Raw genomic sequence first — 13,102 nt, forward strand, 5'->3', positions numbered from 1 at the left:
ATGAAGTTGATAAGTGCAAAACAGTGTTAAAAGTTACAGCCACTAATAAAGATTCTAAAGCATTCTTGATATTAACAACTTCTCAACAACCAAGTACTTTCACTTCTTCAGGGTCAGTACGAGTAATCTCGTAGCCGTGCAGTAATCGACATACGAATATATTCTTAGTTGGCATCGCACGTGTTAATGCATTTAGCTTTCTTTACTATACCGTATCTGGTAGATAGTTTGGAAATAGACTCTATAAAGTCTCGTTATGTATTTCAATAAGGAATTACCATGAGTAGGCATATTTAAATAATTATAATATCATAATTAACTCACATAAAATATTTATTAGAACGATTTTTGCCTGAGTATCACATATATGAGTACAAAGCTGATAGAACAATAACTGTCAATTCCAAAAGTATTTAAATAATTATAATATCATAATTAACTCGCATAAAATATTATTTATTAGAATGATTTTTGCCTGAGTATCACATATATGAGTACAAAGCTGATAGAACAATAACTGTCAATTCCAAAAGGCGTCACCTAAGTAGCTAATGTAAGATAACCAAAAAAAAGGCCATTAAATTTTTTAACTTATTAAAAAATAATAAAATTAATAAAATAAAAATTAATTTATTAAAATAATTTTTATTTTAATAATTAACCATTAACCATAGGTTTGACAATTCAGAACTATGGTTAATAAATTTATTTAATAAATAATTAAATAATATGCATGCACGCGCGCGCGCACACACACACACACACAAATTTTTTTAAAAAATTGGAAAGATTAGCTAATTTAAAAAGTTCTATCTCCCACAAACCCACAAAGAGGATATACTTAGATCATCGGATCTGTTTAAGTTAGGAGAGTGAAGTAAAGTTTCACATGCTTCTTTATAAAGCCGTTCGATGAGGAACCGACTTTTGTGAAGGACTCTTGTCATGGTCTGCATGTCCAGACTGCTCAGGTTCAAGGTATTCAATATAAGACTTATGTTCTTCTAACCAAATAAAATCAGATCTTCCTGTTTGTTCAAAATAAGATAACCCACAAGAGCAGGGAATCTGGTAGCACCTGGATGATTGAGATGTGATAGCTTGTTCTTTGGAGAAGCGAGAAAGGTGGAGGTTTTTTGATTGTGCAAAAGGCAACAAAAATATTTAGTCGTTTTAAAACTTGTCCTATCTGTTCACTAATTGAAACAAAAAAAAAATATCAAATGTTCTTGTCTTCTCTTTATTCATAGTGTGGCAATCTTTTGAAATTGATGCCACAGAGACATGTATGAAGAAGAAATACAGTACTGCACGTACAAATTTTATTGTCTCTCTTTAAATTATAAAACCTTTGTGATGCTTACTGTAACTATATTAATATTCAGTTGTAAACAATAATCTTTAATTCACTCCCCCCCCCCCTCACTTTTTTAATCCTTGTTAATTTTCATTACAAAATGGTTGAAATGGATCTTAGAATTAAATTAAAAAGTTATATGTCTATTTAATCATGTTAAATTGTTTCATTACATCATATAATTTCTGTTAAGGATCTGTCTAATCATGTTTTTGATAAACATCATGTAATAATCGTTTAGAATGCGTTACCTTGAAACTGATTATATTATATTTTATGTAGGAAATTATTGCTGAAAATGATGGTATTATTGATGGTCCTGGAATGTTTACAGAACATGCTCTTATGGTTGGATCCTGCATGCAGCTTCTCCTGCAAGTCCTAAAAGCATTATTTTCTTGGTAATATTTTTTTAAATTGGTAATATATTATATATTATATTTTGTAATATATTATATTTTATGTAGGAAATTATTGCTGAAAATGATGGTATTATTGATGGTCCTGGAATGTTTACAGAACATGCTCTTATGGTTGGATCCTGCATGCAGCTTCTCCTGCAAGTCATAAAAGCATTATTTTCTTGGTAATATTTTTTTAATACTAAACACATCTCATAAACCAGTGGTCTCAAACTCAAATTGCATGCGGGCCGAATTCAAGATGACGAAAGCAGCTGACGGACGGAATTTTTTTTTTTTTTAACAAAATGAGAGTGAATATATATATATATATCTATATGTAATTATATGCTTCAACTCAGTTGTTGTGATACATTTTTAAAAATAGATTTAATGACTTAAAAACCGAGATTACTTATAAAGATTTAATAAGATTAATACAACTAGTTTCGGCTTATAATAGCCTTCATCAGGTATTCTTAAAGGAAGAGAATAGTAATAAACATTGAAGTATCTAAAAACTTGAAAATACAGGTAAAAAATCGCCACACATAATTGATACATAAAAAACATATTTTTTCAAGTTGTTCTAACGGCGTGCCATTGTTTATTGCAAGTATGCGTGCAGACTCACGTGAACGCCAATATTGAATAACTGCAGCATGGCTATCTGGGATGTTATAACTCAAATTGTTGTTTAAGTGGATAGGATTCAGAAGGATTTCCCTTGATTCTATAATTTTTTTCTCAAACTCGTCATCAGAGCGAAAAATATTTTCTGATCTATCCCAGCAAACGGAGTGGCTTTGTTGTGATCATCATTAGGATTATTTGAAAAAAGAACATGACTGGATAATGCAGCTGCATGAGATCTTTTGTAAGAGATGTCTCTTTTATGCTCTTCTATACGTTGCTCAACAGATTTGTTAGTTTGTCCGAAATAAGGGATATTGCAATCGCACCATAATTTATATACACCTGGATATTTTAGGTTGTGATGAGGGGGCTTTGGATGGCTGATTAGAGAACGGATTTTTGGAAGGGTGGTGAAGAACGTCTTGATGTTATATTTTTTAAGGACTTTTGCTAATTTGTTAGAGACTGTGCTAATATATGGGATGGAGATGCTGCCTTTAAAATTACTAGTTTCTGTGGTGCACTGTCTAGGAGGATCCAGAAGAAATTTCTTAATCGTTTTTTCAGAGTAACCATTTTGTTTAAAGATAAGAGAGAGTTGATTTATTTCTTTTTGTAGTTCATCTTGTTCATTCAAGAGAGAGCGTACTCTGTGTCCTAAGGTAGATTAAGTTCCAAGTTTTTGTGGTGGAAAATGATGAGAAAGATTATGCAGATATCCATTGCCATGAGTAGGTTTTCTGTATATAGAGATTTTTAATCTTTCAGAGCAACATGTAAGCATGAGATCCAGGAAAGGCAAGCAGTTATTATTTTCTAGATCAGCAGTAAATTTTATATTAGGATGTTGGATGTTAAGATGATTAAGAAAAGCTATGAGAGATGTGTGCCCGTGATTCCAAACAATGAAAATATCATCAACATATCTTTTCCAAACTTTCGGTTTAAATGAGAAGGAAGATATGGCTTTCATTTCAAATCTTCAAGGAAGATGTTAGCTAGAACTGGGGACAAAGGATTGCCCATTGCCAGGCCTTGTTTTTGTTGGCAAATGGAGTCCTGATATTTGAAGTAACCAGAATGAATGCAATGTTTTAATAAAGCAAACATTTTTTTGGATAATTTGTCCTTTAGTAATGTAAGTACCTCAACTGTAGGAACGTTAGTAAACAAAGATATAATGTCAAAACTTGCTAGAATGTCATTTTCATTGATGGGAATATCTTTTATATGCGAAACAAAATCTGTTGTGTTTTTTATGAAGGTGATGAAGATTTATTGGAGAAACACTTGAGGTACTTTGCTAGTAACTTCCTATCTACAATTTTCCTCCAAATCAGTCTGTTACTTATCAAGACTCCAACATTATCAGATCTTATATTTCTATCATCTAAGACACTTTGTACCGTATCAATCCACCTATATCTTGGTCTTCCTCTGGGTCGTTTTCCTGCCAACGTGGCAGAGAACACTTGTTTTGCTAATCTTTTCTCTCCCATTCTATTTAAGTGACCATACCACCTGAGATTAGCTCTGCTAACGCATTCCAGGAAGCTGACAATGCCAAGTTCTTTCCGAATATCGTTATTTTTAATGATATTGCCATTGATGCCATCTGTTCACGCCTCTAATCTTTCTCAGGACTCTCATATCTGCAGTCTCTAGTCTTTGGTCAAGTGTTTTACTTCTGACCCAGCTCTCAGATCCATAAGTTAAAACTGGTTTGAACACTGTCTTGTATACAGCTAATTTAGTGTTCTCACTAATTTCTCTCTTATCATCATCATCATGAAATTCCTGCCATGTACCCTCAAGGGGTGTACAGGATATGATAGTACTACATGAAAAAAATTACATCATCATTAATTTCCTATCTACAATTTTCCTCCAAATCAGTCTGTTACTTGTCAAGACTCTACATTATCAGATCTTATATTTCTATCATCTAAAGCACTTTGTACCGTATCAATCCACCTATATCTTGATCTTCCTCTGGGTCGTTTTGCTGCCAACCTGGCAAAGAACACTTGTTTTGCTAATCTTTCCTCGCCCATTCTGTTTAAGTGACCATACCACCTGAGATTAGCTCTGCTAACGCATTCCTGGATGCTGACAATGTCAAGTTCTTTCCTAATATCCTCGTTTTTAATATGATACTGCCATTGATGCTATCTGTTCACGCCTATAATCTTTCTTAGGACTCTCATATCTGCGGTCTCTAGTCTTTGGTCAAGTGTTTTACTTCTGACCCAGCTCTCAGATCCATAAGTTAAAACTGGTTTGAACACTGTCTTGTATACAGCTAATTTAGTGTTCCGACTAATTTCTCTCTTATTCCATATGAATTTATTCAATTGACTTCCCACCATACCAGCTTTGCTGATTCTGTTGTCTATTTCTATATTTAATTTACCATCTTCAGTAAAAATCTTGCCTAAATAACTGAAATGTTTTACTTGTTCCACAGGTTCTCCATTCACAACACAGTTGATATTTTCAATGATTCTGCCTATTTTCATTGTCTTTGTCTTTTTATTGCTGACCTTCATACCATATCTATTACAACGGCTATTCAATTTAGTCAGAGAATCTTGCAGACTTGTAGCGGATTTATGTATAAGTATAACATCATCCGCATAAAGCAAAGAGCTGACATTAACATCTCCAATTTTGATATCATGTTTAATGCCACTTTCCTTCATAATGTGATACATACAGATAATGAATAACAGAGGGGATAATGTACATCCTTGTCTCACACCAGATTTAACATAAAACCATCTTTCTGTACTTCAATTCTAACTACTGACTTACAACTGAAATAAAGACTAAGTATTGCTTGATATAATGCTCCATTGACAATATATAACTGCTGCGTATTGAATAGCTTCTCTCATGGCACCTTGTCATATGCCTTTTCCAGATCGACAAAACTTAAATACAGATCTTTGTTATATTCCCATGCTTTCTCGACTATTTGTCGTAAAGTGAAGATCTGATCCTGACAGCCTCTATTTGGCCTGAATCCAGCTTGTTCTTCACCAAGCTTTTCTCCCACAATTCTTCTCAACCGTTTCTCAAGTATACCTGCATAGATCTTGCCAGGAACACTCAGTAGGGAAATACCTCTGTAATTCTCACATTCAGTTTTATTTCCCTTTTTATATATGGGTACTATGAGAACTATACTCTAATCATCGGGAATTCGTCCCTCTGTCCAGGCTTTCTGAAATATGCAGTGCAGCCACTGTAAGACTCTTATACCACCATACTTCAGCATTTCTGGTCGAATATCATCTAGTCCTGCTGCCTTTCCACATTTCAAGCCTTTGATGGCTTTTTCTACTTCAAGTATGGATATGTATTCCAGACTGCATGCCTGGTCAGTGTTTTTTTACCACTGTGCTGTCATCACTGCTTGTTTCATTTAGCAGTTTTTCAAAGTAATTACTCCATACTTCAAGTATATCTTTTTCTCCCGTTTTCTTGTCACCTTTATCATCTCTAATTCCTTTTACAGCACTCTTTCCTCCATTCTTAAGCTTCTTCAACAACCTCCAGAATATTTTGCTACCTTCTTGATATTTATTTTCTATATTCTTGCCAAAGTCCTCCCATGACTTTTGTTTAGCTAGTTTTGCACAGTGTTTAGCATTCTTGTATTTGTCTCTATATTCTCTAAGAGCACAAGCTGGATTATTTGACAGGAACTTTTGGTATGCTTTCTTCTTTTCCTTCATTGCCTCTTTAACTTCCTATGTCCCCCAGGGAGTTCTGATTTTTTTATCCTTACAGACAACCTCACCACATGCCTCTCTGGCAGAATCAATCAATGTTTTCTTCAGAGTTTGCCACTGAATCTCCAAGGTTTGATTCCTGTTCTCAAACTCTTTCATTTTTTCTTCAATAATCTTTGTGTATTTTAGTCTACAGTTCACATGTGAGAGCTGCTCAACTTTTATTCACTTTAAAACTTTCTTACATGTTATTCTTTTCAATATGAAATTCAATTTTATCCTGCTCAAGACTAAATAGTGATAACTTCCAATTTCAAATCCTCTGTACACTCTGGCGTCCTGCACCAGGGAGAAAACATCACTATCAACAATAACATAGTCATTGAGACTTTTCTTATTTCTAGCCTCTTCTCTCCATGTGAATTTGTGCACATTTTTACGTTGGAACATGGTGTTAGTAATAACCATTCCATGTCCTGAGCAGAAATACAACAGATATTTGCCATTATTATTAGCTTTGCTCTTTTCTCCAAATTTTCCCAAAATATTTTTGTATGTCTCACAATCATTTCCTACTCTGCTATTTAGATCCCCAGCAAGGACCAACTTTTCATTTTTCATTGTGTCAGTTGCTTTTCCTAAAGCCTCAAAAAATTCATCCACTTCTACCTTAGTAGAACCTTCTGTGGGACCATAGGCACAAATAAGTCTCATTGTGCAGTTCCCAATTCTCATATTTGCACACATTACTCTACTTGAGACTGACTGCCATTCAAGAAGATTAGCCTCGTATTTTGTGTTGAATACTATGGCTACTCCTTCTTTTCATTGATTGTCATTGCGTGATATATATATATTGAACCTTACTTACCCCAGTGTATGGATACCACCCCTTTATAACCTTTATAATTATGAAACCCTTTTATAACCTTTATAACTTCAGAATAAATAATGACAACTTAATCTCTTTCTTTTATTTATTAAATTTTTCTTCACACTTACAGAAAAAATATATATGTTTATGTAAATAATTATAAACTTCTTTATTCCTTACTGCAACTTGACACTTGATGGCGTTTCGATCGTGATAAAGTTCGTAGCCTTGGAGAAAAATTACTAGAAACTATCTTCGTCACCGATTGCGGAAGCTCATCGGTCAATCGGGTTATTTTCTTAGACTTATTAATTTTCAACTACGAAAAAAACTGTTCACATATAAATGTACTCTCAAACAAAGCAATTATTGTTATTGCAAAAATTCATTACTGAGGGTATTTATCTTTTGACAAATACGAATAAAAGTTAATCAAAGCAGAAGTAGATGATATTCAACCAGAAATGCTGAAGTATGGTGGTATAAAAGTCTTACAATGGCTGTACTGCATAGTTCAGAAAGTCTGGACAGAGGGACGAATTCCCAGTGTTGGAGTAGAGCTCTCATAGTACCTATATATAAAAAGGGAAATAAAACTGAATGTGAGAATTACAGAGGTATATCCCTATTGAGTGTTCCTGGTAAGATCTATGCAAGTATACTTGAGAAACTATTGAGAAGAATTGTGGAAGAAAAGCTGGGTGAAGAACAACCTGGATTCAGGCCTAATAGAGGCTGTCAGGATCAGATCTTCACTTTACGACAAATAGTCGAGAAAGCATGGGAATATAACAAAGATCTGTATTTAAGTTTTGTCAATGTGGAAAAGGCATATGACAAGGTGCCAAGAGAGAAGCTATTCAATACGCTACAGTTATATGGTGCCAATGGGACATTATATCAAGCAATGCTTAGTCTTTAATTTGAGTTGTAAGGCAGCAGTTAGAATTGATGGAAGTACAGGAAGATGGTTTAATGTTAAATCTGGTGTGACCCAAGGATGTACATTATCCCCTCTGTTATTCATTATCTATATGGATCACATTCTGAAGGAAAATGGTATTAAACATGATATGAAAATCGGAGATGTTAATGTCAGCTCTTTGCTTTATGCGGATGATGTTTTACTTCTAAATAAATCCGCTACAAGTCTGCAAGATTCTCTGACTAAATTGAATAACTGTTGTAATATATATGGTATGAAGGTCAGCAATAAAAAGACAAAGACAATGAAAATAGGCAGAATCATTGAAAATGTCAACTGTGTTGTGAGTGGAGAACCTGTGGAACAAGTAAATTTATTATTAAGACTACTTAATAATAAATTTAGTTTAATCCTTTATCCAAGTGTGAGCAAACAAAGTTTGCTCCTGAAAGTATCTTCAGAACTGGGGTAAGGTGGTACAACACCGCCCAACTCGTTGCAAAGGTGGAGCAAGCTAACATTACTCCTATCTCAGTACCTCCCATAATGCAAAACACATCTCCTTTTGGATATGTCTAATGTTATGCATTAAGGGAAGGGCCACTACCCAGACTAGTTTCGACCTTTATTGAGGTCTCTTCGGTGGGAGCCAGGCCCAAGTGGAGATACCAGGCAGAAGCATTAGCAAGGTCATCTCTACCTATAGGAGTTGCCAAACGGTGTGCCAACTTTTTAATAAATTACTCTGGATTTAGAGAAAGATGTTGAAAGTTTATTTTTCACTTGGTTAGACTATAATAAATTTAGTTTAATCCTTTATCCAAGTGTGAGCAAACAAAGTTTGCACCTGAAAGTATCTTCAGGACTTGGGTAAGGTGGTACAACACCGGGCAACTCGTTGCAAAGGTAGAGCAAGCTAACATCACTCCTATCTCAGTATCTCCTATAATGCAAAACACATCTCCTTGCAGATATCTCTAATGTTGTGCATTAAGGGAACGGCCACTACCCAGACTAGTTTTGACCTTCATTGAGGTCTCTTCAGTGGGAGCCAGGCCCAAGTGGAGATACCAGGCAGAAGCATTAGCAAATGGCTAATTTTGATTCCCTGGTCATCCAATAACATATCTTGCACTTGATCAATGATTTTTGGTGTTGTTGCACTTTTTGGATGTCCTTTAAGGATTTTCAAGGCTGGTACGGCATGTTTAAACTCGACAGCCCATTTCTTAAATTTTGAAAATGTAGCAGAAGAGTGCACATAAACTTTTATGAACCTAGAATGAATTTCTTTTGCCAATAAATCTTCTTTCACAAAAATTTTATAACAGCTCGATACTCAATTTTATCTATTTCGAGGGACAACACTTTCGTCTCAGCCACTTGTACAAAAAAAACTACTTGTTAGAATGACTTGCAATTTCACATGGATGCTCATGACAGATGTGCCAACTTAGGGAGAAAAAAAAAAAATCTTGCCATTAGTGCTGAGATCTATTGACGAAGCCAAGAACTTTTCAGACCACCCTCATATGTGTGTATGTATGCATATAAACACACACACACACACACTAGGGGGATGCTCTGCCCCACTGGAGACTATGGTTCCCCCCCCCCCTCCCCCGAGTTCCCGGCTGGTAAGCTGGTTTTCCATTGTTGGATGTGAAACGTTTCAAATTTTGGCTTAGCAGCTTATTGGCTTAACCCAGCTCAAAACATTGAAGAGACAAAAAACATGACATAAAAACGTTTCATATTTTGGCTTATCTTTTTATATATAGAGAGTGGATATATATATATATATATATATATATATAAGTTAGGAAAGATTAGCAGACACTTAAAAATTAAGATGAAAGTTTAGAAAGTTTTTTTTCCCACTTGGTTAGACTGTAATAAATTTAGTTTAATTTTATCCAAGTGTAATCAAACAAAGTTTGTGCCTGAAGTATCTTCAGGACTGAGGCAACCCAGACAAGGAGTGATGAGAACTTGATCCACCTTTAATACGAGTTGCTTCAGTCTTGAAGATACTTCAGGCACGAACTTTGTTTGATTACACTTGGATAAAATTAAACTAAATTTATTATAATCTGACCAAGTGGAAGAAAAACTTCCAGCATCTTTCTCTTAATCCAGAGTTATTTAATAATAAGGTGGTACACCTTTTGGCAACTCATATAGGTAAATATGACTTCTCTATTACTTTCACCATAGTATCACCACCTCTTGGTCTGGCTTCAACTAACGAGACCTCAATGAAGATCGAAACCGCTCTGGGTACTGGCCCTTCCCTTAATGCATAGCAGAGTACATGTCCGCAAGGAGATGTGATTTGCATTTATATTATTATTTTTTATATATATATAATATTAAATGTTTACGATTCTAGAGTTCCATGACACTTTTGAGACATGGGAGAGGTAAAATTTATGGGTCAAAGGTGTACTAATAAATTACTATTACATAGCCAGCATTGGATTGGAAAAGTAGCCAATCCCGCAAGAGTCTGGAAATCGTAAGCATATCACCTGTAATAAATGTTAGGATTTGTTGCCTTTTGTGCCATCAGAAATATCTCCATCTTTTTTGCATCTCCTAAGGAAAAGCATCCACCTCTTAGTTTTCCCTGCATCTGTTAGATTCCTTGTTCTTGGCTTATCTTATTTTGAACAAACTGGAAGGTCTGCTTTTATTCATTTTGACAAACATTACTTCATATCTTCAGGACTGAGGCAAGTAAAACAAGGAGGGATGAGAGCTTGGTCCACCTTAAATATGTGTTGCCTCAGTCCTGAAGATACATCAGGTGCAAACTTTGTTTGCTTACACTTGGATAACAGATTAAACTAAATTTATTATAGTCTAACCAAGCAGGAAAAAACTTCCAACATCTTTCTCTAAATCCAGAGTAATTTAATAGTAAGGTGGTACACCTTTTGGCAACTTGTATAGGTAAATATGACTTCTCCATTGCTTCTGCCTTAGTATCACCTCCTCTGGGTATGGCTCCCACTGACGAGACCTCAATAAAGGTCAAAACTGGTCTGAGTAGTGGCCCTACCATTAGTTACCTCAGTCCTGAAGATTCTTCTGATGCAAACTTTGTTTGCTTACACTTGGATAAAGGATTAAACTAAATTTATTATTATTATTGTTATTACTTTTTATTATTATTACATCACACCTCCAGGTATCCAAAGACTCATCGAGGGAGGGCATCAACTCTACAAATCTTTGTCTCACTACTCCACCAACCTTCATCATCTAACACCATCACCATCTACCGCCAACTACCAGTACTAGTACTTTCACAGACAATCACAACATCCATGCCCATGGCAGGATTGGAACCTGCAGCTTTTTTGCTGGAGAGCGGATACGCTAACCACTCAGCCAACCAGTCTGGCATTCTATATAGTCTAACCAAGTGGAAATAAACTTCCCACAAGTAGATATGACAGTTTATCAGTACAGTACCTTACAGCATACCATATAAATGAAAACGGGTTTATTAATCCCTGTACTTACAGATAATGTTAGAAGAATACTAGAGTTACAAAATCTAGAATTTTACTGGGATTGTAGAGCTAATCTCTGATTGCTATCTGTTTCACAGCTAGTTGATTCGTAATGGATCTTCAATGTTGCAAGGGAAACACAATATGTTGCAGCAAAATTGTTTAATTGCTTCAGTCTATCCCTTCATAATTTTTCATACAACAAATGAAAATTTATTAGCGCTTGTTTCACTGTGATGGTGCATTGCTTTAGTCCTTTGTTTAATCTGCCTGTCAACACAAATTTTTAGTTAGTTTCCATCTGCATTTGTTTCGTTTTCATTACTGTTATCCTCATGATTTTCACTATTTTTATTGGTATTTAGAATGATATCTCTAATTTCAGACACTGTATAGTGATGAACAACACTTGTTTTTTGCCAGTGTTCATCCCCTCAGCCAGATTTTCTTCATTATGTGTTCCTTCTCTATTCTTAGCAATAGATCTCATAATACTTCTTTCATACTCAAGCATCTCATAAATAATCACTTCTTTCTTTGGTACTTAAATCCTGTGAAGTCATTGGCATCCTTTTCATCAGGAGAATTATTATTACATAACATCCCAAGGAGTTCAAAGAATCATCGAGAGAGGGCACCTATTCTTCAGCTCTCTGTCTTCGCCACTCAGTCTACCAACCACATTGAATCAGAACTACCATCATCATCATCTATACCAATGGCATCTACCGCTCATCATCAACACTAGTATTTTCACAGATAATCACAAACATCCGTGCCCACAGCAGGATTCGAACCTGCAGCCTTTTAGCTGGAGAGCGAATATGCTGACCTCTCAGCCAGGCCGAATTATCACCCCTATCAAAACAAGCCTTAACTTATTCAAACATTTCTTTAGTGCTTTGTCTAGTGTTAATAAATGTCTCTACAGACATTCCTGCATTTACAACATCTAACTTTTTTACTAAAAGTGTGTGATGCTTAGTTGTCTTTTTGGATTATAGTATTCTTGATCTTGGGATTGGATAAGAGATGTAAACTTAATAATTATGGGGTGCTTTGACCCTAAGCACCCCATAAATATGTTAATATTTATGGGGTGCTTAGGGTCAAAGCTATATAACTGAGAGGAGACCTCCACATAGCCTTTAAAGGAATACGGAGAACCGACCATGGCTTTTGACCTAATGTCCAATCCTCACCTTCTCGTGGAGAACCCTGTTGGGTATCTCCTTGGATACTGAACGAACGAGGATGGGCTGGCAATTTGGGATTTAGCCGACCAAATTGTATTCTTATTGGATTAAACCACAAATATTAAATCATGGTAAAACATGATAGAATTTCATGCTGGCGAGGCTTTGCCGGGTTACACAAGACCCCTGTAGTTCTCACCAGGGAAACAGGGCGAACAGCGAAAAGTCAGCTACGGGAACAAATCTGAAAACACGCCCCAAACTCGACATCACCAGAGTTAAAGATTGGTACCATCAACATAAGAAACCTGAATGGCAAAGAAATGGAGCTAGCTGAGGAATTAGATAAGTACCAGATCGACATAATAGGGGCGACTGAAACAAAAAAGACAAAAACCAGTGAGATCTTTCTGAGCAATAAATACAAAATGCTATATTCAGGCAATGACAATCAA

General features: G+C 35.4%; 1 protein-coding gene across 5 annotated transcripts in view; it reads left to right on the forward strand.

The window, feature by feature from the left end:
* The window catches only part of Fancd2 (Fanconi anemia complementation group D2), an 883,021-nt gene that overhangs the window by 640,859 nt on the left and 229,060 nt on the right, over positions 1 to 13,102 (forward strand). For all 5 annotated transcript variants that reach the window (XM_090413132.1, XM_090413256.1, XM_090413216.1 and 2 more), the window contains one exon: positions 1,640 to 1,758. In XM_090413132.1, coding sequence (XP_090269258.1) covers positions 1,640 to 1,758 — 119 coding nt within the window. The remainder of the gene's footprint in view (positions 1 to 1,639; positions 1,759 to 13,102) is intronic.

This window comes from Typopeltis vanoorti, chromosome 1, assembly GCF_054136105.1.
Source record: "Typopeltis vanoorti isolate ZY-2024b chromosome 1, IOZ_Tvanoo_1.0, whole genome shotgun sequence".
Classification (NCBI taxonomy): Eukaryota; Metazoa; Arthropoda; class Arachnida; order Uropygi; family Thelyphonidae; genus Typopeltis; species Typopeltis vanoorti.